The 27,150-nt window shown below is 50.4% G+C and overlaps 1 protein-coding gene across 3 annotated transcripts in view; it reads right to left on the reverse strand.

Annotated features, from left to right (window-relative positions):
* Nucleotides 1–3,097: 3,097 nt before the first annotated feature.
* The window catches only part of LOC308636239 (kinase suppressor of Ras 1-like), a 154,682-nt gene continuing 130,629 nt past the window's right edge, over nucleotides 3,098–27,150 (reverse strand). For 2 of the 3 annotated variants that reach the window (XM_081271608.1, XM_081271609.1), the window contains 9 exons: nucleotides 26,177–26,231; nucleotides 25,391–25,439; nucleotides 24,249–24,628; nucleotides 22,370–22,466; nucleotides 19,292–19,425; nucleotides 18,504–18,635; nucleotides 17,304–17,439; nucleotides 11,276–11,409; nucleotides 3,098–6,020 (listed from right to left, as the gene is read on the reverse strand). In XM_081271608.1, coding sequence (XP_081127734.1) covers nucleotides 5,942–6,020; nucleotides 11,276–11,409; nucleotides 17,304–17,439; nucleotides 18,504–18,635; nucleotides 19,292–19,425; nucleotides 22,370–22,466; nucleotides 24,249–24,628; nucleotides 25,391–25,439; nucleotides 26,177–26,231 — 1,196 coding nt within the window. In that variant the 3' untranslated portion in view covers nucleotides 3,098–5,941. Of the gene's footprint in view, nucleotides 6,021–7,884; nucleotides 7,966–11,275; nucleotides 11,410–17,303; nucleotides 17,440–18,503; nucleotides 18,636–19,291; nucleotides 19,426–22,369; nucleotides 22,467–24,248; nucleotides 24,629–25,390; nucleotides 25,440–26,176; nucleotides 26,232–27,150 lie in introns of all 3 variants that reach the window. The other variant, XM_081271607.1, reaches the window with a different exon arrangement.

Raw genomic sequence — 27,150 nt, forward strand, 5'->3', positions numbered from 1 at the left:
TGAGAATCGAACCCAGTGCCTCACACATGCTAGGCAAGCGCTCTACCGCTGAGCTACAACCGCAGCCCCTCTTTTACCTTCTTAATTCCTAAGTATTTATTCTTTTTTGAATAATTTTGTAATTATTTTTTGAATAATTTTTTATAAATGAAATCATATTTTTGTAACTTCCTTTTCAGGTTGTTCATTGTTAGTACATAAAAATGCAGTCCAGGGCTGGGGTTGTGGCTCAGTGGTAGAGCACTTGTCTAGCATGGGCAAGGCCCTGTGTTCAATCCTTAGCACTACATAAAAATAAATAAATTAAAGATATTGTGTCCAACTACAACTAAAAAATAAATATTAAAAAAATGCAGTCCATTTTTGTTTGTATGTTGCTACCTTGAAAAAATTTATTTATTAGTGCTATCAACTTTTTCAAATGGAATTTTTAGGATTCTCTACATATAACATAGTATCTATAACCGGAGTTAATTTTACTGCTCCCCCCCCTCCCATTTTGGATGCCTTTTCTTTTTCTTGCCTAATTGCTTTGGCAAGAACTCCCAGCAGCTGAATAGAAATGTTGGAAATGAGCACCCTTTTCACTTTCTGACCTTATAGGAACAGCTTCTAGTTATTCACCAGTGAGAATTCTGTTTTTTTGTTTTGTTTTGTGGTGCTGGGGATTAAACCCAGGGCCTTGTGCATTCGAGGAAAGCACCCAGCCCTTTTTCTGTGGGTTTCTAAATATGACTTCATTATGTTGAAGTTGTTTCCTTTTATTCTTACATTATTTCTATAGTAAAAAGGTTTTGAAATTTGCCAAATGCTCTTTTTCTGTGATAAGATGATAATGTGTTTTTTTCTTTCATTCTGTTAGTGTGGTACATTACACTGACCAATTTTTATTGGATTCCAGAAATAAACCTCATGTGGTCATGGTGACTCATCTTTTAGCATGCTAAATTTGGCTTGTTAGTATTTTGAGAATTTTTGTGTCAATTTTCATAAAGAATACTGGACTATTCTTTTTTCTTTTTTTGGTATGGGCTTTATATGAGAGTAATGGTAGCTTTACAAAATATGTTATTATTTCCTACTCTTCAGTTTAAAAAAAAACTGAGAAGCATAGGCATTAGCCTTTTAAATGTTTGGAAGAATTCACAGGCTAAGATATCAGGTCCAAAACTTTTACCTGGTTTAATATTTATTTTTTAGTTGTAGTTGGACACAATACCTTTTTAAAATTTATTTTTATGTGGTGATGAATCGAACCCAGGGCCTTGAATGTTCTAGGTGAGTGCTCTACTCTGAGCCACAACCCCAGCCCTACCTGGAGATTTTTGATTACTGATCTCATCTCCTAACTAGTTATAGGTCTATCACATGTATATTTCTTTGTGACTTAGTCTTCATAGGTTTTGTCTTTCTAGGAATTTGTCCAATTCATCTATTATCTAATTCATTGACATACAATTGCTCATAATACTGCCTCATATTCCTTTTTATTTCTGTAGAATCTGTAGTCTCCACATTTATTACTAATTTTAGTCTTCTCCCCCTGCCCCCACCAGTGTAAAGGATTACCACTTTGGTTGATCTTTTCAAAGAACCAACTTTTGGTTTCATTGATGTTCTCTAACATTTTTCTATTCTCTAATATCTCTGTTCTAATCTTGATTTCCTTTCCCTAATTTTGACCCAGTTTCTTTTTTCTGGTTCCTTAATTTGTAAAGTTAGGTTGCTCTAAGTGTTTATGGCTATAAATTTCCCTCTTACCACTATTTTTGCTGCATCGTATCAATTTTGGTATGTTTGTATTAATTTTCATTCGTCTCCAAGTATTTTCTAATTTCCCTTGTGATTTCTTCCTTGATCCATTAGTTAAGAGCATGTTCTCGGGGCTTAGCAGTACTCACCTAGCATGTGTGGGGCCCTGGGTTCGATCCTCAGCACCACATAAAAATAAGTAAAATAAAGATATTGTGTCCAACTACAATTAAAAAATAAATATTAAAGAAAAAGAGCATGTTCTTTAATTTTTACAAGTCTGTGAATTTTCCAGTCTTCTGTTATCGATTTCTCACTTCATACCATGTTGTCAGGTAAAATACTTTGCTAACTTTTTAAATCTATTGAGACTAAATTTTGTGGTCTATCCTACGATCTGTTCTGAAAAACATTCCATCCCTTAGCACTTTCTTTTTAAAAAAAATTTTTTTAAATTGTAGATGGACACAATATCTTTTTGTATTTATTTATTTTTGTATGTGGTGCTGAGGATCGAACCCAGTGCCTCACACATGTGAGGCGAGTGCTCAGCCACTGAGCTACAACCCCAGCCCAGCACTATCTTTTGAACACCTTAGGAGCTCAATAAATATCTGGCTAGTAAATTCCCTGACTTCAGATAAGGAGGAGGTCAAAGCCGAGACTTGGACTGGCTGTCCCACAGCTGTGTGATCTCAGGTGACTACCTTACCTTCTTTTACCTGTTTGCCCAGTGAAAATATCACAATGCCTACTTGAAGGCCCTGTCATCAGGATTAGAATAAAGGACGATTACGCTCAGTGAACAACTCCCCAGCTCAGATTAGGGGCCCCACATATGATGGTTCCTCCACTCCTCTACCTGTTATCCTTGCACCAAGCTTCCAAGCACCTCTCTGAACACAAAGGCTGCTCCCTTCATCCAAGGCTTCTAAGGCAAAGGTCACCTCAGCCCCGGGGAGACGTACTGGGTTCAGGTTACTTGAGAGCTTCTTACTGTGGGGTTGGGTGATTCTCCTTGTGCATCAGGGGCCTCGACACCTCCCTCTCCAGAGACACCTGCCCTTGGGGTCCAAGCGTAAGTCTTCTCTCTTCCTTTAGAAGGAGCTCCTTGATGTGTGAGGTGTTTAAACACCCATGACCCTTCCATTCCTGTCACCCTGTGCCATCATACGAGAGGTCCCCAACTCTCATTTGGAACTGATCAAAGCACACAGGAGCCCCAGGATTCCTTGTATTCCTTCACTCACAAACTGCAGACCTGTAGGGCTGGCTCAGCACGGAGGGTGTGTTCTTACCAGTGGCAAAACAAAGACGGGAAAAATCAAAACGTGGAGACAGCACATTTGTTAATACTAACCATTTTAATTTAAATTAATAGCATTTTTGGAAGACAAACGCAATTGATAGAAAATATAAAAACTTTTACTGTACAAATTTTACATCACATTAAAAACAAAAAAAGTAAAATGTGTGCCTTGTGGCCATGGAAGACGCCAGGTGCATACATACTGATGACATCCTGAGCAACGCTGTGTCCCCAAGTCATTCCACAACAACAGCCTGAGAGGGCTTTTCACTCCCTTCAGGGACCACAGGAAGAAATGCCAGGAGATGGCACAGGGTGTTTTGATTTGGTGACATGGAGAGGTCAACTTTGCTACACGCTGCTCAGGACTAGCCAGGATTCAACCTTTGAGTCACAAAGAAACCTGGGGAGACTAGAGACTGGTGGTTAAAGGCCTCGGAGACGAGGCTGGGAACTAGGGGTGCCTGGAAGGGCCAAAGTTTCTTGGGCTCCATTCTTGGACCCCAGTGGGGACCTCTGCAGCCCCAGGGAGCCCTCGGCCTTCTCCATCCCTTTCACAGTGGGCCGTGAGCACTGAATTCACAGTATCTGTCATCCTTCATGCGTTTCCAAGGCAGACGGGGAGGGCACGCAGAAGGGTGAGCTCGTCTTCCTAACCTCAATTCACAGTCACTTAAATAAAAAAAGGGAGAAGGGGGACCATTGTGGAGGATTTTCCTAAACAACAGGCAGTGCAGAGGGGGCTGGCGGAGAGCCAGAGGCTGTCCAGGCCTTGGCGGGGAAGAGGAGGACCCCCAGCACCTTAGCCTTACCATCAGAGCCAAGAGGCTTCTGGGTTCCTGGTGGATACCAGGCTCCCGGAAGATGGTCAGTTCCTTAAGACAGGGACTGTGGCTGTTCCTACCTCTGGGTCCCCAGCACTTGCACAAGTCCACGAGGGAGCCCCCTGAACCTTGACATTCACGAGACAAAGGGAGATTGATTTTCTGAGGGGGATGGGGAGGTGCTGAGCCCAACACACCCAGCTGTCCACCAGCCCTTGGCAGCACAAGGTTGGGGGGATCTGCAGTCCCCTCTGGGGTGCTGTAGGTATGCTTCAGCCACAGAGGCAGCGGCCACATGGCTTTGAAGTGGGGAAGTCACAGGGAGGCAGACACAATGACAGAGCTGACCCCAAGTGGCCTACAGTTCCTCTTTCTCCTGCCCACAATGACCAAAAAAAGTAAGGATGTCACAGTCCCACGGTACCCTGCACCGCTGTATTGTCACATACTCCCAAAGAGGGTGGGGTGGAGGGCCTGGAGAGAGGGAGGCAGTTTCCTAGCTTCTGGATCAGAGCGGCCTGTCCTATGTGACATTAGGACCTGACTCTGGTGCTAGGGAAGGCTCTGAAGACCTGGGGCTCTGCTAGGTGGCTAACTGAAAGAGGTGGGAGCCACATGGCTGCCCTTGTCTGAGCTCAGAGCGAAGCACAGGTTCCAGGCCTCAATCCCGTCGCATCTCCACCCCATCTCCCTCGTCTCTCCTTTGTCTGTGCAGCCCCATGAGACCCAACCTCCACTTAAAGGCCTCTTTTCCATTGGGCACTTTTCTTTGTGATAGTTTTACAGAGGACAGGTGGGGTTCAATCACATCAAAGGTGTTCCCAAATCCAGTCCCCCCACCCCTCCGCCGCTGGTTTGAATGGACACAAGTAAAAGGCCTGATGTTGCCAGAGAAGGTTCTGCAGATGTGGGGGCTCCCTGGGGGTCTAACTGGAAAGGCTGGACTGCCTCATGCCCCCGTCTCAGCTCTGAGCACAGAGAGAGGAGTCAGGGATGGGTGAAGGGGTTCAATAGGGTTGGGAAGGTGGAAGAGGCAGGCAGTTCTGGAACCTTCTAGTAAAACGGATGGGATGGGTTTCTAAAGTGCCAGGGTCACCCTGTGGCCAGAAAGCGGGGCTCGGGCCCCCACTGGCTGTCTCTTTCCCCCTCCCTTTACCATATTCCTTGTTCTGACTCACCAACTCCCCGTGATATGTGCAGCTACCAGGCTGACCCTAGCCCTGGGGTCAGATGTCAGTCACACATTCGGATGTGTCTAAAACCACAAGTGCCTGTCTGGGGGCTTCAAGAAACACATTTCCACGGTGTGTGGACAGTTCTTCTCCACGTAGCAGAAACCCTAGCTAGGAACCACCCAGATGCTGTTTGGGTTCTGCCTTTACTTTTGCAACAGAAACAGCCTGGATTAGAGGGAGTCACAGGGTCTATCCAAGTTCTTCAGGGAATCCTAACACTTGTAAATCCAGCTTGGTTCCCAGCCAGGGTTTCCTCTGCAGAATGAGGAAGGGATAATGTCCCTTTGATAGGACAAGGGGGGAATCCCAGGGATGGAGACTCCCTATGGATGGGTGTTAGGGCCAAGGCAGAGGCCAGGTCACACCATGGGCCGCCTCCCCCAGAACAGCTATAATCACGATGCTTTTCCTCCTTCTGGCCCAACCCTGGGCCCCTCACCGTTACAAGTCCTCCACAAGGGACAGCCACTTCCGCCACCCCAAGGTGCCAGCGCCCCTACACATGGACTGTTTATTATTACCTATTGTAAAACCTCAAGTCCGCTCCGCAGAGACGTACGTGTAAACATTCACTGTCAGTCAGACAGATCTGGTTGTTGGTGGCATCATCTCAAATAGCAGGTGTGTGGCTCCATCTCCAGGGCCCACGCGTCTTGGTGACGAACAGTCTGAATGGAGGACTCGTGCTCCTCGTGTGCAGCGCTGGGCAGGTGGAGTGTTTTGATTTTTATTTATTTATTTCTGTCGTGGTGGTTGTTGGTGTGTTTTAGAAACACATTTGCAAAAGAAAGAAATGGGTGGTCGAAAAACCGCACGGCCGGCTACATCTTTGGATTACTGGACTCCAGGGCGCCCAAGCCGAACCTTTCAAAGCGGGGTACAACTTTGCTGCTGTTAATGCTGCGAAGAGGAACAAAAACACGGGTTACGGCCTGCTGGTCTTGTCCAACACTGGGGTGTTGGTTAAAGAACAGGCTAGTTCCAGAAGCTTAGCAGAGGACCCAGCCCCCACCAAGGAGCAACAATGACTGCTCAGCCCAAAGCCTTGGCAGAGCTGCCCCTGGTCCCCCAAGTCCTGGGCCTCGGCCACACTTCCCTCCTGGGGGTAGCGACGTGGCTCATGCACCTCTGACTCCCTGGTACCTGGGGTGCGCCGTAACTGCTGTGGGCTCATTTGAACAGCTCCTCACTGGCTTCCCGAGAACACCCTTGGTCCATGCAGAATTGGGAAAGAAGAGAGACCTAAGCCCCAGCACCAGGAGTGACACAAAAGCTCCTTCTACAAATGGTGACCAAATGTTGGGTCCACTAGGGCCACCTGGGAGGCAGACTGAGGTGAAGGCTCCCAGAGGCCCATTCCAGAGATCCAAAATGAACAGCCTTGCACAGAGGGTGGGGGCCATCTGCATCCAGTGAGCAGCACAGTGGCCCGTCTTCCCCACCCCGACGAATGCTGACCTGGGGTCCATCTATATAGCTCCCCGCAGATGTGAAGGGAGAAGATGTGGGGTTGGGCTGGGGAAGCAGCTTTGTTTCGGGTAGTGGAGTTGTTTGGAGACAGGCTCCGCTCTGCTTTAGGACAACGTTTCAGAGTGTGTTGCTGAGGACCCAGCCCTTCGGAGCAGGAGTCTGTCAAGGCAACAGGACTTTGAGTGTCTACTGCCCCAAGTCTACAGAGGACACAGGAACCCAGAGAGGACTCCTTGGCGCTGGTCTTGGGGCAGCTCTGAAGTCATTCCACTCCTTGTAGGACAGGATCCTCATGGGTTAGAAGCCAAGCACCCCGCCGCCCCTGTGCTGTGACCGGTCAGCAGGAGGCTCATTCAGGTGTTAGAAGAGAACAGGGCCACCCGACAGACAGAAGCAAGTCAGCCCTCTGAAGGACAAGAGGAAGAGTCACCACGTCCAAGAAAGCGGCTAGAAGCTGCTGGGCCACCCCGAGCAGGGAGCCAGGTTAGTGAGATCCTCGATCCTCGCCAACAGTTACCCAGGCACACACAGGCCACGTGGAAAGGGAAGGGGGCTGGTTTTAAAAACAAACAGAGCAAGTCTGGAGAGAGAAGTTGGAGCAGCAGAGATGGTATCCCCTGGGTTAGTGCCCGCTGGGCGTTTTGAGTGTTAGCAGAAGTGTCGCAGAGCCCAGCGGTCGATTAGGAGGAAGGAAGCCCTGGGCATGCAAGTCAGCCAGGCCTACAACCTAGAGGACAGAGAAGAGGGAGAGCAGGTCAGAATCAGAGCCCACAGGGAGCTGACCCCCAGGGCAGCCAGACAGGGGATCCTCCTCCCTGCAGAGAAAGGGACCCCTCCGACTCCATCCCTCAGGCCGGCAGCAGGGCAAGCCTGGAAGGGACCCTGGCCACAAGGAGCCTTTCCTCAACTGTCCCAGGCCAGGTCCATAGAGGCTTCTTAGCCCTTGACTATCAAAACTGACACCTTGGCGTTGACCACTTCCGCTCACTGGATTCCCTTTTGTTGACCTCTGGCCAGAGGAGGGGCCCTGGGAGCGGAGGTCAATGATCCAAGCTCTCTCCCACCCAGGGACAGGTCACGCGCGGTGGGGCTCTCTCTTCCACTGGGAGAAACAAGTCTGCAGGGCCCTGGCTGGAGGCCATTTCGGCTGTGGGGTGTCACTTTGGATTATGGGGACACAATGACACGGTTAGGAGAAGCCGAGATGCAGAAGGCCGGATGCAGAGACAGGAAGAAGGGGTACAAAGGGGCAGCCACACTCAGGCGGGGACCGAGAGAAACGATAGCAACACACTATTCCTCCAGAACTGGACAGGAGTTCTTAAAGTCAGGGTGGCCGTAACGTCCTTTCCCGTAGTAGCGGCTCCGCCAGCGGCTGGGAGTGCCCACGGCCATTCACCAGGAGTGGGGAGAGCGCGGTCCAGCCCAGCGCGGATGGCAGACAGGAGGAGGAGTCAGGATGGCAGGGCAGGGGGAGAGGCCAGGACCGGCCAGCACATCCGCCATCCCCCCAAAATAAAAAAGCAATAAGGCCAATGGGAAAGAAGAGAGAGAATGAGAATTAGAGGCTGTGCGTGCAGAATGGCCGTGGTGAACAGGAAGGTCGGACAGCTCACTGGGGTCCTGGACCTCCCTTTCCGAGGGCTGGAATTCACAGCGTTGGGCAAGTTAAGTTCCCCCCTTTGTGATTCAGTTTCCCATCTGTGATATGAAAAGGGGGAGCGATTTGCTTTTCAGGGAATAAGAACCATCCCCTGAATGCCAGAGCCCACCTAGTCTGCCTTCTGTGCCATGGAGGAGAAAGCCAGGGCCCGGGCTGGGCAGAGAGGCCCCAGGTCTGAAGGAGTGGATCAGAGCTCAACCCTGCTGCCGCTGTGCCCTGCCCAGCTGGTTCCCGCTCAGACCCAGCTCTGATGACTGTCTTCTGGGACCCCTCCTGCAGTCCTCCAGGGGGCGCTCCTACAGGGCCCTGTGTGCCTTCACGTCACTTGGCCTGATAAGACCATCTGCTTATTCATTCAGGCACCTGTTAAACATATGTTGCTCAGCTACTCTGTTCCTGCGACTGGTCTAGGAACTCGGGACAAGGACAAGACAGAGTCCTGTGGCATAGAGGTTTCTCTGGAGCACATCTGCTTGTCTTATCTGATGAGATGATTAAACTGCTCACTGGTGGAGGCCCAGCCTGGGCCACCTGTGCATCCTCAGGTGTGCAGCAAGGGTGGGCTCGAGCTCACACCTCCAACGGCTAGACTGTAACCCCCACCCGTACAGGCTGAGCACCCCTCATCTGAAATCACCGATGCTCCAGAATCTGAAACTTCCCAACCAGTAAAGTCTGTGCCAATAATTCAAAATCTGAAAAATGCCAAAATCTAGCTGAGGAGGTAGCTCAGTGGTAAAGTGCTTGCCTCGCCTGTGTGAGGTACTGGGTTCAATCCCCAGCACCACATAAAAATGAATAAAGATACTGTGTGTTCATCTACAACTAAATAAATATTAAAAATGAAAAAAGAAAAAGAAAAATGCCAAAATCTAAAATATATCTGGTCCCAAGCACTTCAGGTATGAGATGCCCAACCTGTACTGGGCCCTGACCCATCCTAAGATCAAAATGTTGAACCTAATGCATTACAAGATGTGATATTCCCAGATGCCCAATCGCCGCCCACTCCAGAGCACCCCCACCTCTGGCCTAAAGCAGCCAAGTTCACTGCTTTTCTTCAGTAATTTCTCTCACTTGTACCCTGCTGGGGTGACTCATGCTGGGACCAATCCTCACCTGAGGCTTGGGGCCTAATTAGTTTGGTGCTTCCTCAAAAGAGGACATGGCCAACTACGGGCAAGCCAAACAGAGCCATGAGCTAAGGTTTTGATCAAAGGGTTTTATTCATTTTTTTTTTTTTTGGCAGGGGTGAGGTATTGGGGATTGAACTCAGGGGCACTCGACCTTTGAGCCACATCCGCAGCCCTACTTTGTATTTTATTTAGAGACAGGGTCTCACTGAGTGGCTTAGTGCCTTCTGCATTTTTGCCAAGGCTGGCTTTGAACTTGCAATCCTCCTGCCTCCACCCCCGGAGCTGCTGAGATTACAGGTGTGTACCACCGTGCCCAGCCAAGGGGTTTTAAAAGAACATATGACAGACTTATCCCTGGCAGGCCTCTCTGACCTGTTCCAGAAAGAGGAATGCTACCACCACACGTTTGGGCACCAGGGGTGAGCTCTGGGCCTGCAGCTTCTCCAGGGACTAGGTGGAGACAGGGGCTGGGGGCCAGGGCAGCCTTGGCAGGGGGGTTAGCCACCAGGTTCTTGCCCTCTACTCCCCATCTAGGGCGCTCCTATCTATCTATCTATCTATCTATCTATCTATCTATCTATTGATTGTTTGTTTTGGTTTTTTGGTACCAGGGATTGAAGTCAGGGGCACTCAGCCACTGAGCCACATCCCCAGCCCGATTTTATATTTTATTTAGAGGCAGGGTCTCACTGAGTTGCTTAGCGCCTGGCTTTTGCTGAGGCTGGCTTTGAACCTGCAATTATTTCTTTTAAATATTGGGGCTCTGTGGAAGGGTTCACTTTTAGAAAGAGTCTTTGGCCTTAAAAAGATCTAAAACTATTCATCTCAATCCAGGAGCCCAGCCTGGTTGTCAACTATGGCCTGCCACCTGTTTCTATATAATCCACCCACCAAGGAAGATTTGACTTTTCTAATGGTTGGTAGAAGGGGGGAAAAAGAATATTTCACGATGTATGAAAATGACATAAACTCAGATTTCCATGATCAAGAGCAGCTGGCCCACAGCTAGCTGGCTGGCTTCCATCTTGACAATGGGGGGTCCTGCCCTAGAGTCGTGGTAACAGAGACGCTCTGCACACTGCGAATGCCAATGTCAGGTTAGAATCTGAACTTCCTTCTTGGCCTGCAGAGTCTAAAATATTGACCAGATGACTCCTCTCAGCAAAAGTTTGTGCTCCCTGGATCTTATCCAGCCTCCACTTTTTATAGTTGTAGAAAATGAGGCTCAGAATTCAGGCCCCAGATCCCCACAACAAAGGTTGTGGCAGGGCAGAGGTCTTTTTTGGAGTGTTCTGGGCAAGGCCACCAGAGAGAGAGAGAGAGAGAAGGAAGGGAACAAAACAGAATGCAAGAGAGGTGACGGTGGCTTCTCTGCCCTGCAGGGACTACCTTCAGGCCCGGGGTACAAAGGTCCTGTGATTACATAAAGAGGGGAAGGGCATCAGGCATCCAGGTACTGCACAAGGCTGGGGCACAAGGCTGAGTGACCTGGGGCCAGTTTTTGATGCTCAACACCTCTGATTTGAGCACCAGGTCTGAGTCACGCCATTCTAAGGATCCTGGCTCTGCTTGTTGTGGGGTTACTCAGCACCCACGTGGCTCTGACTTCCAACCCGCCCTCCTGCCCCTCCCAGGGCAGAACCTTCTCTCCTGGCCTCACCTGGTCATAGTGGTATGTGGATGTTCCCGGGTGTGAACTGGGGGAGTTTGCCTGTCAAAGGGAGTCTTCAACATAAAGTTGGCAAACGAAACCCTGGCATCCCTGGGGCTAATGTGCTCTGTACCACTCCCAGAGCAGGGGGTTGGGCCCAGCAGAAAGTGCCTGCTGGGACCCCAGGTGAGGCCCGGGGCCTGCTGGCAGGTCTGGCTCGGTGAGGGGTACTTACTCAGCGGACTTCCAGAAGTGCCCAGGGTGGGAGAGCCTGCGGTTCAGCTTGGGCAGCTTATCCAGCATGTCCATCAGCAGGCTGAAGCTGGGTCTCTCCTGCAGGTCGAATGCCCAGCAGGCAGACAGGATCTCCTGCAAACGGAGCTGCCCTCAGTGCTGTGGGAGCTGGTGGGAGGGGAGGGGGCATGGCCAGGGCCCTCCACCAAGGGACCCTCCAATGCTCTCAAGCACCTCGCTGGTATCCTCCCGCCCCCAGCACCCTGTGACATGGAGTGCTGAGAAATAACCGTATTTCAGAAGAGCTCTTAGACTTCCAGTTTAAAAGAAAATGCATGAACTTGACAGCTCTCTCCTTCCTTCTTAGACCCCCCACTCCTGAAATAACAGGGGAACAGTGGGGTGGTGGGAAAGAGAAGTGGCAGGGTCAGGGGCTGGTTCTTGGAAGATGGAAACTGGAAGGCACAGTGCTCACAGGTGACACGCGAGGTGCTCGGAATATTGTGCAGGGTGGGCTGCAATGGAGACAACTGAGGCAGGGGCCTCGGCGTCCCCAAGAAGGCCTAATACACATGTGGCAGCTAAGAGCCAGCAGAGGAAAGCCCTTCTCACTGTGGCATTTGGATCCACGTATACGCACAGCACACCCACAGCCTGTGATTCAGGAAATGCCCCCGTGGGACAACAGGCCCACACAAGTGCAGGACACAGACACTCAACATAGCAACACAGGCTGTCAGCACGGCAGGAGTGTGATCCAAAACACAGCAGACCCCATGGGGTGCTTCCAGAGAAAGACCAGAGACAATCAGAACAAAACCCTGCCTTCCAGAAGTGTATGTGTAAGGAAGGTCCTCTACCCATTTACAAATATCAGGAAGAAAAGAAGTTCACAGAATTAGCCAAAGGGGAAGGAAGGGAAGGGAGGGGGATGGGAATGGGAAAGACGGTGGAATGACCTGGACATCACTTTCCTGTGTTCATATATGAACACACGACCAGTGAAACTCCACATCACGGACAACCACAAGATGGGATCCTAATTAGAATAAGTCCTACTCCACGTATGTATCCTATGTCAGAATGCACGCTACTGTCATGCATATCTTAACAAGATCAGCAACTAAAACGATTAGGGTATAATAAAAATAAAAGTGCTTAAAAGCAAAAACATCATTTCTGAACCCCAATAGGAGCAGTGTTAGAAAATCAAAAGCAAGGAAATTCCCCAGGCTGTGGACACTTTTAGATAGGAAGGGATCAAAAGTATGAAAGACAGAGACTCATTGAGAAGGACCGAATTCCACCCAATGGGAATTTCCACCAGAGAAAACAAGCAATAGGGCAGGAAGTTATCAAAGAAAAACATAAAATTTCCCAGAAACATTCAAAGCAAACAGGAATCTTCAGCTGAAAAGGCCCAACAGAAAAATCTCCCTTAAAAAAATTTTATGAAATGTTTCAATAGCAAGGATACACAAAAGATCCTAGATGATTCTAGAAAGAACAAGACAGAGCATCTCTAAAAGGTTGAGAATCAGCCCAACAGCAGATTTCTCAATAACGCACTGGGTGTGAGTGGACAGCAGAGCCAAACGTTTGTGTTCTGAGGGAAAATGATTGTGAACCTAGAATTCTTCTCATGGCGTGCAGAGAAAATAAGGACTTTTTTAGGCACGCAAGGATTTAAAGATGTGGCAGTGTCTTTCAGTTTCACTCTCATTTTGCTGGAGGAAAAGTAAAGGAGGAAAGTTATGATCGATGAAGAATCATGCAAGTGACCCAGAAATGAATCACAAACAACAATAACAACAACAACAACAAAAAACTCAGAAGGACCATGGCATTGCAGCAAGCCTGAAATCCCATCGATTTAAATAATCAGAAACAATCATCAGAAAAGTATGGGACAGGGGTGGGAGGGAAGGGAGGGGGCAGGGGGTTAGAAATGATGGTGGAATGCGATGGACATTATTATCCAAAGTACATGTATGAAGACACGAATGGGTGTGAGTATACTTTGTGTACAACCAGAGATATGAAAAATTGTGCTCTACTTTGTAATGTTGTGAACAACCAATAAAAAAAAAAAAACTGTGCTCTATATGTATAGTAAGAATTGCAATGCATTCTGCTGTCATATATAAATTTAAAAAATTAATTAAAAAAAGAGAAGTATGGTACAGGGCCAGTCAATAAACAAAAAAGGCAGAAGGAATACAAAGACCTTAGGAGCCGGGCATGGTGGCACACACCAGTAATCCCAGTGGCTCGGGAGGCTGAGGCAGGAGGATCGAGAGTTCAAAGCCGGTCTCTGCAAAAGCAAGGTGCTAGGCAACTCAGCGAGACCCTGTCTCTAAATCAAATACAAAATAGGGCTGGGGATGTGGCTCAGTGGCCGAATGCCCTTGAGTTCAATCCCTGGTACCCTGCCCCTCAAAAAGAAACCCCTCAGGAATATGGTAAAACTGTCTGTTCTTTCAACAAGAAAAAAAGAAGCTGGGCCCGGTGGTGCCTGTAGTCTCAGTTACTCAGGAGACCAAGGCAGGAGGATCACTCAATCCCAGGAGTTTGAGGTCAGCCTGGACTACACAGACTACACAGGGAATCCTCATTGGGGAGAGTAAAAAAGCAATTAGAATCTACAGGAGGGGCTGGGGTTGTGGCTCAGTGGTAGAGAGCTTGCCTAGTACATGTGAGGCATTGAGTTTGGTCCTCAGCACCACATAACAAAAATAAAGGTATTTTGTCAATCTTCAACTACAAAAAAGAAAAAAGAGGGGCTGGGGCTGTAGCTCAGTGGCAGAGCACTTGCAGAGCATGCATGAGGTACTGAGTTCAATCTTCAACACCACATAAAAATAAACAAATAAAATAAAGGCATTCTGTCCATTTGCAACTACAAAAAAAAAAAAAAAACTTAAAAAAAAAAACTTCAGGAAAAACCTAAAATTTCACAGGAAAGTCATGGTCCAAATGTGAAGCCAATAAAATTGGGAGCCTTTGAGAATCGATGGAGTGCAAGAGCTAGGCCCACAAAGAAGAAAATGTAATCCCAATGTGCCACCCACCTGGCTTTAATTCCCCACCTTTTTTTTGGTACAGCCTTGAACCCAGGTGGACTCTACCACTGAGCTACAGTCCCAGTCCTTTTAATTTTTTATTTTGGGACAGGATCTTGCTAAATTACTAAGCCTGGTCTAGAACTTATGATCCTCCTTTCTCAGCCTCTGGAATAGCTGGGAACACAGGCATGCGCCACTGCACCTGGCTTCAATCTATGTTCTTAGAAAGCTTCTACACTCTGGTCTAAAAGAAATCCTTCCAATTAGTCCAGGCATCTGAAGATGCTCATTTAAAATGACACTACATTTGATCTACTTTGTTCTACTGGAGTGTCTGTCATCAGATTCAAGTGCAAAATATTTGGACAGGATCGCTTCTCCGGGAAGGACCCTGGCTGCTCACCAACAGTACCAATCCCTCATCACTGAAAGAAAGCCTTCCGATTAGTTCAGGTCACTGGCTATGCTACAGAATCATCTGAGGAGCTTTTCTAAAAAATAAAAATAAATTAACTATGACTTTAGTCTCATCCCAGGCTGATTAAATCCGTATTCCTGTGGGGGAGGCCCTGACCCTGGTGTATTTACAAAGCTGCCAGATGATTCTGACTTGTAGCTGAGCCCTGCCTCTCCTGCGGCCCCCATCCAGCTCTGATGCTCTGCTCCAAGGTGCTAAGTGTGCAGAAGGGGAACCCAGGTGGTCGCCAGGAGAACTTGATAAAAAATTTTTTTTTTCCCCAGATATAACATTCACACACTCTGGTTTACACAAGGACGTCCTTCTGAATATTACCATAAAGGTCAAATTAGAAATAACCTCGACAGGCAGTGACAGAGGCAGTGACATGGTGGTGCAGCCAGAGGCCACACAGACAATAGGATTTTCTAATGATTTGAGATAATGAGCAAAATAAAATGTCATGTAGAAGAGACGTCGTGAACTGACAGCAGCTGTTCCGGCTACCATCTGAGCTGCCCCAGAGCCCAGGCAGGAGTCTGCAGTCACCCCCAGGAGCCCAGCCCCATGTCCAGAGTCCACCACGACCTTCCTGAGGTGCCCAAGGACACCTCCTGGGGAAGGCAGCCTCTGACTGACTCAGGCCCAGAGCAAGGCCCAGAGGACACTCCAGGGGTGGGGAGGTGCTTGTCACCTAGCCTGCCCAGCACCTGAGCTGCAGGGGTATCCAGGGGCCAAAGCCTGGTGTTGGAGCTGTGCATGAGCATTTGATGTCCTTCTTGGGGGAGCGTATCTGTACAATTATGGTGTACTTAAACCAGATGACAGGTATTTCTGTGAAACCAAGTGAATCAAACAAATTGTCATTTTAAATGAGCCCTCTGAAGATGCCCTAGCTGCTTGCTACCAGTCCATAAAGGAATCTACTGAGATCTAGCAGGTCTTGGAGGAAGATGAGGCTGATGCCTGCAAACCCAGCAGCTTGGGAGGCTGAGGCAGGAGAATTGAGGGTTCAAAGCCAGCCTCAGCAAAAGCGAGGTGCTGAGCAACTCAGTGGGACCCTGTCTCTAAATAAAATACAAATAGCGCTGGGGATGTGGCTCAGTGGCCGAGTGCCCCTGAGTTCAATCCCTGGTACTCTAAAAAAAAAAAAAAAAAAAAAAAAAAGATGAGGCTGAATTCATCACTCTGTCTAGAATTTGTAGGTGATGATCCTACCAACATGGCTCATGACTTTAACTCACAGCCTCCAGAGGTCTAAACCTAGATGACTGTTTCCACTGCTCTGCTGCCCAGATACCTGAGGGAGTTACTAATGACAGGGCTGTGTTGTCCCCTCTGGTGCATGAACTTGGACACATGCTTATCCCTGATCACACCGACAGTGCCGAGGCCAGGAGTTTACAGATTGTGCTGTGACCGGGAGACTTACAAGTGCAAGGAAACCATTCAAGAAAATCCGTTCAAAAATGAGAATTCAGCAACTATGAAATTCAGCATTGTGAGAACAAGTTTGTCATGGAAACTTCGATTTGTTCTTGAGCAGTCAAGAAAACCATTAGGTGTTGGTGGGCCTGACTCTGGACCCTCCTGGAGGAAGGCTTATCTTGCTCATGGTGCAGCAGAGATGTCCTAACATAGAATGCAATGTTTGGGGACAAAGTGCTGTCAGAACACTAGCAAGAGCAATTTCCTTGCTCCTTTGACAGGAAGTTATTCCCCTGTTGGTACACAGCCAGCCTGCGTGGCAGCTTCTGAACCCTTGGTGTCTGGACTCCCGTAATATGATATGTTGTGTATCACCTCTGGCCTATCGTGACTGTCTTATGTAAACTGGCACATACCCACTATGAAAGCTATCTTTTGCCGTGCAATAAAGCAGATGCAGTTCTCTGAAATGGTCTCTAGAAGGGTTTCTCCGTGCCCCCAAGCTCCCCACAGCCAATGCTGGAAGAGCCGGCCCCTCAACAATTATGGAGAAAGGTCTGATGCCAAAGCTTATCCCCACTATTTGAATTTTCAGTGGTGATTTTTAAATTTTTCTTTCATATAAGTATTATATAAGAATTTACTCTCTTTTCATCTCACCAATAATTAAAAACTTTATCTTTGGAAAAAAAAAAAACAGAAAGACTGGGGCTGGGCACCATGATGCACACCTATAATCCCAGTGACTCAGGAGGCTGAGGCAGGAGGATCACAAGTTGGAGGCCCTAAGCAACTTAGCAAGACTATATCTCCACCCCCCGAAAAAAGACTGGAAGGAAATGAAGACAAAAGTTAACGTGGGGTGATACAGGATGGGTTTTATTTTTTTCTTTAGGCTTCCCTGCTTTCCCTCATTTTCAATAAGCGAGTATTGTTTTTAGCGTCTAATTTGACACCTCAGGTGGCAGAGCTGAGACCACTAACGAGTGGTCTCTTCCCTGATGGCTGAAGGAGGGGCAGCCAGGTCATACCCCCCCAGTCCAACCTCTAGCCCTGCGTCCCTCTGGGTGGCTACTCACGGTGACTTCCTTCCCCAGGCTGACGGAGGCCAGGATTCTCTTCATGCCTTCCCCGCTTCCGATCTGCCAGATCAAGGCCTCTGCGGGCTGGTGCTTAAAGGGCCAGTCTCTTGCTTGTAGTTCATACCAGACAGTCCTGTGGGGTCGCCATAGGTGAGCTCCTGCCCGGGGCTCCATGGCCAGAGACCTGGCTGCCACAGAGCCAGGAGCCAAGCCTGAGGACCAGCACCCTTCTCCAGCTCTCCTCCTCTCCAGGCTTTGGGTGATGGTGTGATGGCATCCATGAGGCCCCTCCCAGCCTGCTGCGATGGGGGTGAGAGGCCCAAGGCAGCGCAGGACAGATGTAGGAGCCCAAGTAGGGCCCAAGTAGGAGCCCAGCTTCGCCACTCTCTACTGAGAGATCCTGGCACACAACTGCCCAACCAGAGGGGCGGATGCTTGGATCATGAGGATGTTGAAGTAGTAACAAAATACCACGCCCAGCTCAGGGACACATCATGTTTAGGCAATGACACAGTTCACGGTCAGGGAGGAGAGTTGGCCCTCACGGACCCCCCTGGGAAAGACATCCCCAGAGAGTGCAGAGTGGCTGGGGGTGAGCCTTCCTCGGCCTCTTCAAATCCCCTTAGCGTTCTCAACTTACTGGGACAGGGACACTAATTACATCTGCACGGTCCAACGTGGGGACCACCTGCCACATGAGGCTGCTTAGCAACCCACACCGGAGTCTGAAGACTTTAGTAGGAAAAAGAATATGAAACACCTCCTTGATTTTTTTATATTGATTAAACATTAAAATGATAACATTTTTTAAATATTTATTTCTTAGTTATAGATGGACACAATATCTTTATTTTATTTTTATGTGGTGCTGAGGATCGAACCCAGGGCCTCGCATGTGCTAGGCGAGTGCTCTACCACTAAGCCACAACCCCAACCCATAAAATGATAATATTTTAAATAAACTGATTGTTAAAACTAATTTTTGTTTTTTTTTTTTTTGGTATCAGGGATTGAACTCGGGGCACTCGACCACTGAGCCACATCCCCAGCCCTATTTTGGGTTTTATTTAGAGACTGAGTTGCTTAGCACCTCACTATTGCTGAGGCTGGCTTTGAACTCGCCATCCTCCTGCCTCAGCCTCCTGCCCCAGATTGGGGCCCTCCTGCTTGTCCTTGGTGCACCGGGGGCCTGCTCACCCAAATGCATAGACGTCCGCGGCTTTGGAGAAGGGCAGCTGGTCCTCGTCCTTCCCGGGAGTCATCTCGCGCACAATCTCAGGGGCCAGGTAGCACAGCCAGTCGTGGGACAGCTTGAGCTGGTTCTCACGCCTGGAGGCCAGGATGAGAACACAGGCCCTTCAGTGGGCAGCAAAGAGACCTGCCCTGCCCACATCTGCCTCGAGGTCAGCAAACCACCCCAGCCCTGTGCAGAAAAGGCACCCGAGCACAGAACGCTGCTCCTGCTCCTACACGATGCTTCTAGCGACTGTCCCGGGGACCCTACCTGGGCTCCTCTAGGAAAGCAGGCCAAGGACGGTACTGGCAGGGACCTGCACGTGAAGGTGCCCAAGTCTTTCTGCTGGGAGGGTGGGACAGTCTGCCCGGGTCTCAGGCCTGCCTGCGGGGCCCTGCAGCCCAGCTGCCGCTCTCTCTGGTGTGGGGAGACAGCCTTTCTCCCTACCCTGCCCCCTTCAAGACCAGAGGAAATAAAACCTGAAGCTCTTCCTCATCATGGGGACGTGACCCTGGTCCCTCATCCAGTTCTGTGAGCAGTGAGGCGACACATGAGTCAGGGGACCCAGACTCCCTGTGAATCAAGCACCAGGAGGGACTCAAATATCACCAGATGGGATTCTGGACCAGAACCACAGGGCAGGACCACACCAGCCTGGGCTTTTCTGTGGGGAGGGCCATGTGCATGAACCCTAAATACACCCAGCACGCCAGCTTCTCCCGTCCCACCCACACACCCAAGGCCAGCTCACCGTTCTTCTCGGACCACTCCTGAGATCCCAAACAGCCCAAAGTCTGTGATGACCACTTTGCCATTGTCGTAAAAGACATTCTTGGATTTGAGATCCTTGTGCACGATGCCCTTGGCATGAAGATACCCCATGCCCTGGAAGACAGCAAGCCTCACATTAGACAAAGTGACGATGACTGAGCTCCAACTTGGGCCAGGCCCTGGGCGGGAGGCTTCAGAGGGGAAGTTACTTGCCCCTAACCACACAGCAGTTAAGTAGCAGAGCTCAGATCTGACTCTAAGCCAGCGCATACTCTTTCTACACCATTGGGCTACCAAATAGCCACCTCACACTTGGATAAGATGTGGATAGGGTGATTGGTGGGGAGTCAGGAAGGTTGACTATATAAAGATCAACAATGCTGGCTGGGGTGTAATTCAGTAGTACAAAATGCACGAGGCCCTGATCTGATCTCCAGAACTGCTAGCTAAATAAATAAAATACAATACATAAAAATAACACCGTCTGGGTTAGGCCATAAAGGGCCCAGATGAGCTACAGTCTCTATCAGGATTTACACAGCTCATCTCTGCTCTCAGGTGGGGCAAGGGCTCAGAAAGGGAGACAGAGAGACCTTTCTAGAGGGGTCCCCAAATTTGGGTATTCCCAATATTCATGCTGTGGCCAAAGAAGCCCTGGATGAAAACTGTAATCCAGGTTTCACGGTCCATCTCTGCTTGGATTCTCCCTCCCTAGCTGTGTAGCTTGGACGCAGTGCTAACTTCTCTGAGCCTCGGTCTCCTCATCTGTCAAGTGCAAGGTGGGAAATTGCTGATCAGTGCTCTTTGGACTGGACACTGATGGGCCAGATGCATGGAATACAGGTGACTGACACAGAGTGATCTCATCCAAGGTCAAAGCTGTTTTCAACCCCCAAGCCCAGGCCTCCTGCAAAGCCCAATACCCTGGGGACCAGGGAGAGGCACCAAGGCTGAAATGGACCCCCTCCGGCTCGGAAAGAAGACATTGCTATGGTTCAGATCTGAAATGTCCCCAAAGGCTCATGAGCTGGAAGCACAGTCCTCAGAGCAGCAAGGTTCAGTGGTAGCTTTGAGGCAGTGACTCCTACCCTCCCTCCCTCCCTCCCTCGGTTTCCTGGCTCAGGTCAGGCCCAGAGCAAGGGAGTCTGGGGACCGTGGACTGAGACCTTGGAAACCATGAGCCCCGAACAAACTTCTCCTCCTCCCAACTGTTCCTATCAGGTATTTTGGTCAAAGTGATAAAAATCCCCCTGACCTCCCACAGTCAAGGGAGCTTTAGGCCTTATGCAGACACGTCCCAGGCCACAAAGGGGTCTGAGGGTGACGTCTAGGGACAAACAAGCCACATCTAGGAAAGAGGATCAACCAACCATGAGGCAGAACCAGAAGCAACTCAGCCCCAGCCGGAGCGCAGTCCTGGTGGGTCCGGAGGGCGCTGGAGAATTTAAACAAGGCGATTCCCCTCTGGAAGGGCCTGGGGTGTGTGTGCAGCTGCTGGGGCTCCACCCCCAGGCCTGCTGAGAGCGGTCACCTGACAGGGGGACAGGGAGCTCCGGGAAAGAACAGCTTGCTTCATTCCCCAAACCCTGATCTGAATGCAACATCTGCCCATTTCCCAAACCAAACCAAGGCCCGCGCCTTGCCCAGGAGCCACACAGAGGCCCAGACAGGGACCAGCTGTGGACCTAAGTTCAAGCAGCTCACCTTCTCTCTGAGGCTTATTTACAAAACAGGTGTCACAGACTGAGAAAGGCCAGTTTACAAAGACAAGATGAAAAGTGTCGGGTCTGGAGTACCGAGTCTCCTTTCCCAGAATTTCATGTTTCCGTAGCCACTCCTGACCTCAGACCCTCTCCTAACCAACAGTTAGGCCCCTTTTATTTAGCTTGACCCCCCAGAGCATCGGAGATGACTGTATGAAGGAAGTTTGTGGCCGGAAGGCCCAAAGGGGAAGAAGATGGTTTCGCAGCAGGAAAGAAATCAAATAAGCCAGCAGAGGCCGCTTCTGAAACCTTTTAGTAATTTTCCTCCTGGTTCCTGGAATCTCCAGGTGTCATTGATCATGACTCAGGAGCCAGGCAGCCTCCCAGCCCTTGGAGGACAGGAGAGGGCTTGGGGGAGTGGGGAGGGCGGAGGACTTGCAGGAAGCAAGAGGAAACCTCCCCCAGCTCCCACAGGCCTGTGCTTAGCCACGCGGACATATCACATGGCAAACTTGGTTCATCCACAAATGTCGCTGTGATTTTTGATCCCACGTGCACAAAATGGACTGAAGGTCAGAACAGGGGAGGAGAGAAGGGGGCAGGCAGGAGAACAAGGAGGAGAGAAAGACAAAACAGAAACTTGATGGCGCTGGTAGAAGAAAGCTTTTTAGCACAAACGGAGGAGAGAGAGGAAGTCCCATCCATCAGTATTCTAATTTTTATTTGAGCCTCTTTGTTGCTAAAGAAAGCAACCAATGAGCTTTTCTTTCACTTTTAAGGAATTACTGTTGAAATGATGAAAGGAAGCCCAGGGAGCCTGCCCTCGAAGAATTTAGATGTGGAAACTTTAAGGCAGAAAGTGTGGGTCCCTTTGTGCCCCAGAAGCTAAATACCAGCCCCCTTATCCCAGTCCCCTCATTCAGTCACCAATCCAAATATACCCTCAACAAATGCCCTGCCTTGTGCCAAATTCTCTCTGCACAGAGGACTGCATTTCATCCTTGCACAGATCCAATGAAGGAGGGTGTATTGATATCGCCATTTTACAAGGCTCAGAGAGGCGCAACAACCTGCCCAAGGTCACACAGCTGGTGTGAACAGGAGCCAAACTGTCTTCAGAACATAACTGAGAACCTCTCCAACTAATTTAATTCTATCGATGTTGACCAAGTGAACAGCTCTGACTCTGAGAAGGAAGAGGGTGGGCCCCACCTTGGGAGCTCCAGCTAGCAGGTGAGGTAGAGCACCCCAAAGCACCCTGGCACAAGCAGGGACAGCAGGACGGGGGAGGGGGACAGGTGTTCTGGGTCCAGCCGGAAATCCACCCTCCAGCAGCTAGCTGCACACCCCTTTACCTTGATGATCTCCTGAGCAATCTGCCTCGTCTTGTTGATGTCCAGAGACGTCTTGGGGTCCCTCACAAATGAGTGCAACGTCCGCCCTTTGCAGAAGCTGTCGAGGGTGGTGGGGTCGGTCAGAGGTCTGGGGCTTGTACAGCCTGACCCTACCCCTGTGGAGCCATTGGAGGGGACGGGGCCCACCTGCCTCCTCAGTACTCGCCACCCCTCAACATCAATGACCTTCACCAAGCCCGACACCAATCCTGGTGGGCAGGCCTTCAGGAGCACGCTCACTTGCACACTCAGAGGCCTGCCACCCTGCACGAGGAAACAGTTCACCAAAGCTCCCAGGAGTCAGGGCAGCCAGCCCGTCCTCAGCAGGAAGGTTGGACCACAAGCAGGAAAACTCAAAAGGGGAGAACCGGGCCTTTGAGGGACACAAGAGGCCACACAAGGGCTTTGAGGTTCATGGTAAAGATGCTCATTATTGTTCTTATTATTTTTAGATTCCAGAGCCTTTTTTTTTTTTTTAAATAAAGAATGTGCAACTAGGGAGAAGACAGTGGGACAGCTGTCAGGGGCATCAGAGTGATATCCAGCAAAGCAGCTGTGTCCTGGGTCTCCTAAGAGAACGGGTGGCTCCTTCCCCTGTTCCACTGACTCCAATCTCTCGTGGAATTGAGAGGAGGAGGGAAGATGGATGAATGAATGGATGGACGGACATTGGCAGGTGACCCTGGGGACTGTCACCTGGTGTGACCACAGCCAGGCTCCCTAGGCATCAGGTTGTCCCACATTGGCTGGAATTGCATGCTCCTGGGGAGGGCTCCCTGCTCAGGAGGCCTGGGGAGTGGGTACTCGGACCTCTGATAGAAGCCAAATGGAAATTAATTTTTATTTTGTTCATTACATTGTTGCTTTTCCAAGCACAGGGTCCAGGTATGGGGAGTGTCAACAGAATGTTACTGAGGGATCTCTTGGCCTGATAGAAATAAAGCAATGCTTAGATTCTTCTGGAAACTTCCATGTATATTTCCAAATTTCTCTAATGACCTCATATTGCTTTTCCTGATTTTAAGGTAAACGACAATTTCTTAGATGCTGTGGGCAAAGCTGGTCCAGGGTTACAGCCCTGCTGCTCCAGGGAGGGGACACTGCTGTGGGTGCAGGGTACCAGTGGGCACTTCCTGCTGTAGAAATGGGTGGTACACGTCAGAGTGGCAGGGGCTGGGGTGTGGCTCAGAGGTCAAGTGCTTGCCCAGCATGCATGAGGCCCTGGGTTCCATCCCCAGCACTGTCACTGCACAGAGAAAGAAGAGTGGACCTCAGAACTGTAACCAAGTTTAAAAAGCAAGTATGAACCAGTGTGATCTTTCCTGTGTATTTTTATAAAGGAAAAACTCCATGAGCACATGCCTACTCCTTTGTTTTAATGGAAGGTATGCTGGTGTTTATCCATCTTGGGGGAGAAGTGCCCAGTTGCGGGGGGAGGCAGTAGACTGGATTATACTTTGTACCTTTTATGGAACACTGGAATTTTCTGTATCCTTAGAGATCAGCTTATTTATTTATTAGGTACCGGGGACTGATCTCAAGGGCACTTGACCACTGAGCCACATCCCCAGCCCTATTTGGGGTTTTATTTAGAGACAGGGTCTCCCTGAGTTGCTTAGGGCCTTGCTAAGTTGCTGAGGCTGGCTTTGAACTTGTGCTCCTCCTGTCTCAGCCTCCCGAGCTGCTGGGATTACAGGTGTGCACCTACCAGCCTAGCTCACTTATTTTTGTAATGACATTAGGGCTATGTGAGTGGGGCATTTACTCCCATTGGTTTTTTTTTTTCCTTTATGCCTCTATGAAAACCTCCCTGCCTCCTCAGGGTTCCCGGGCAGCTCACCTGGTGATGATGGCCAGGTGGGGGGGGTTCATGCAGGCCCCCATAAAGAGCACCACGTTCTCGTGCCGCGTCTGCCGGTAATTCATCACCTCCTTCTTGAAGAGCTTCAGGTGGTCCTGGTTGTGGCCATCCATCTCCAGCAGGCGAATGGCCACCTCGCCGTGCCAGCGGCCACGGTGCACCCGGCCCCAGCGGCCCTGCCCGATGGGCTCGCCCAGCTCCACCTGCTCGAAGGGGATGTCCCACTCCTGCAGGTACACGCTGGTCTGGCTGGCCTTTCGAGAGATGGGGCCCCGCCAGGGCCGGCGGGAGCTGGGCAAGTCGTCCACCTCGTCCTCGTCATCTTCTGCCTCTGACTTTCCAGCCTCTGGCTCCTCAGCCTGAAAAGGAAGTGGGAAAACATGGAGAGGTCCAGGTCCTCTCTCCTCTGTCCCTGGGCCCCCATCAGGTGAGGGAGGAGAAGCACAGGGTCAGGAGGGCTGGGATCTAGTTGCCACTCTGCTCTGCTGAGGACAGCGATAGGTCATTTATCATCGCTGGGCCTCAGAGTCCTTCATCCACTAAATCTGACTGCTGACCCAAGTGACCGCCAGATCCTTCATCCTGCTTACGCCCCAAGATTCACCCGTGAGCAGCATCTAATTTGTTTTGGAAGGGCCTGGACATCCCTGGCGTGGAGGATGTAACCCAGCCACCCTTCTGATATTCTCTTGTTTAAACACAGAGCTCCTGACTCTCCCTGGGCAGCAGGAACAGACCCTACGCTGCTCTGCACAGAAGGGATCCAGGCTCAGTTTATACTTCAGTTCAGTGGACAGGTTCTTGAACCTGCCCGCAATCAGAATCACCTGGCAAGTGCTGACACCTGAAGACGTCTGACCTGATCCCAGACAGACTGAGTTTAGGGCTCTGGACAGGAAATGGGGATCTTGAGACCCCAGAGCTTATTCCAGTTAGCCTCCAGAACAGAAGAGCAAGAGGAAGGCTGTTTGGGGCATCCTTCATCATTCTTCCCTGCTCTGCACATCTGCAGGCATCTGGGAAGCCCGTGCCAGGACGAGACACCCGCTCTCTCCCCAGAGCCCTCCATGGTCCGAGAGGGGAAAGTAAAGTCTATCTGTGGGTCTGTCACCCTGGCTTACCTCCACCTCAGGAAACTCCAACACATCAGCTTTGGGTGGGTCATCGAGCCTAAGAGTAAGACAGGCCTGGTTAAGGAGGTTCTGGGCTGAGCAGGGGACTCCCCGGTTGGGCTTGAGACAAAAGGCCACCAAGCAGGCCTGGACCTTCACTGCGACTCAGCCATCTGTGGGTGGATGCTGTGGCGACAGGCAGAGGCCAGGGACCAGGTGCACCTTTCTCGGCCTCAGCCTTCTCTCCAGCCTGTCTTGAGTGTGCAGGAAGGTGACAGAGGCTGGAGGGTGGACATAAGCATCAAGGCCCCTTCGGATCTGTCACTCCGTACATGGGTTCAGAGTACACACAGGAAGGACTTAGAATCCAACAGCCTGGCCTTGGAGAATTGGCTGTCACTTCCTCCCTGTGTGACCTTATGGAACTTAGTGGCCCTGAGCTGGCTGTGGGTTCAGATGACATCGACTGCGATGCCAGCTTCACTGGACTAGGGCACAGGAGGCGATGGGAGTCGGCACCCAGCACAGCCCAACTGGGAGAAAGGACGCCCTGATGGAGCCAGTTCCAATAGGTCTCTGACGCTGAGTGCCCTCTGTCCACCCTCCTGGGTCACATGCAGCCCCACCCCATGCTAACTGTGCTGATAGAGGGCAAATAAAACACAGGTGAGTGAGCCCGAGTTCTCCATCTGGCCGGCTCGGGAACACGGTGCTGTCCAGGACGGGAGGGTCGGAGGTTTTGGGGTGGGGGTTAGGGATTGGGGTTTAGCCTCACGAAAGAGAAGGGGCGCCTACCGGGCACTGTCGGCTGAGTCGGGGAGCGGGGCTGGCGGCGGGAAGGCTGAAATGTCTGGAGGAAACAAAACAAACACAGGTGTGAGACCCCTGCTCCATGTCTCCAGAGACACCGGCCTGAAGCCAGGGAAGCGGATGTCCCCTGAGTGGCTGCCTCTGTCCACCAGGCCACTTCTCCCAGGACCAACTTGGGTTCATCTCTCAAACCTGATACAGACTCAGGCTCTCAGCCCGTGGTTTTGTCCACAGAGCTCCATCCCAGGAAGGGACCTGGGGTAGAAAAAGAGGGCGCCGCCTCGGTGAGCCCCAGTCCCCGAAGTCAAACCCACCCTGCACGCAAGTGGAAAAGCTAATGGGGCCATCGAGGGCTGGGGCCGGTGGCCAGAGGGACCTCCTGGTTGAGGCAGAGCCAGTCTCCAGGACAGCCTGTGGGCTCCTTAGTGACACTTGGTGTCCAAAGCAGCTTTGGGAATTTCTAGAGTGAAGACTGACCCCGGGCCTGGGGCGTTTCCAGAACAGATGGGCCGACATGGGAACAAAGAGCTACACAGAGACTATGATCCCTGGAGAAGGCAGTGGCCCAAGTGATCAACAGCCCTTTTCTGCCTTGGACAAAGACCCTCCCTGCTCAGCCATGAGACCTCCCCTGCCCTGCGCTTCTTCCAAAGCTCTCTCTCAAGGTCAAAGGAACCAGGCGTGAGCATCTCTAGGTCCTCCCAGACTTGGAGAAGCTGAGGGAGCTGTAGGCCTTCTTATCAGGGCAATGCACCCATACACCCCAACTGTGCAGTTAGGGCTCTGGACCTCGGGAGACTCTGCTAGCACCTCCCTAGACATCACCACTTCACGTCTGCAGACGCCAGGAGTGGCCTGGTGTTCCCACCACCCACCCAACCCTGCTTGGATGTTCCCACAGAAGATTAGCACATGCCTAGGGAGAGGGGACTGGGAGATTTGGGGAGAAACAGCCCAGG

Source organism: Spermophilus citellus, assembly GCF_964194105.1.
Source record: "Spermophilus citellus genome assembly, chromosome: 17".
Taxonomy (NCBI): Eukaryota; Metazoa; Chordata; class Mammalia; order Rodentia; family Sciuridae; genus Spermophilus; species Spermophilus citellus.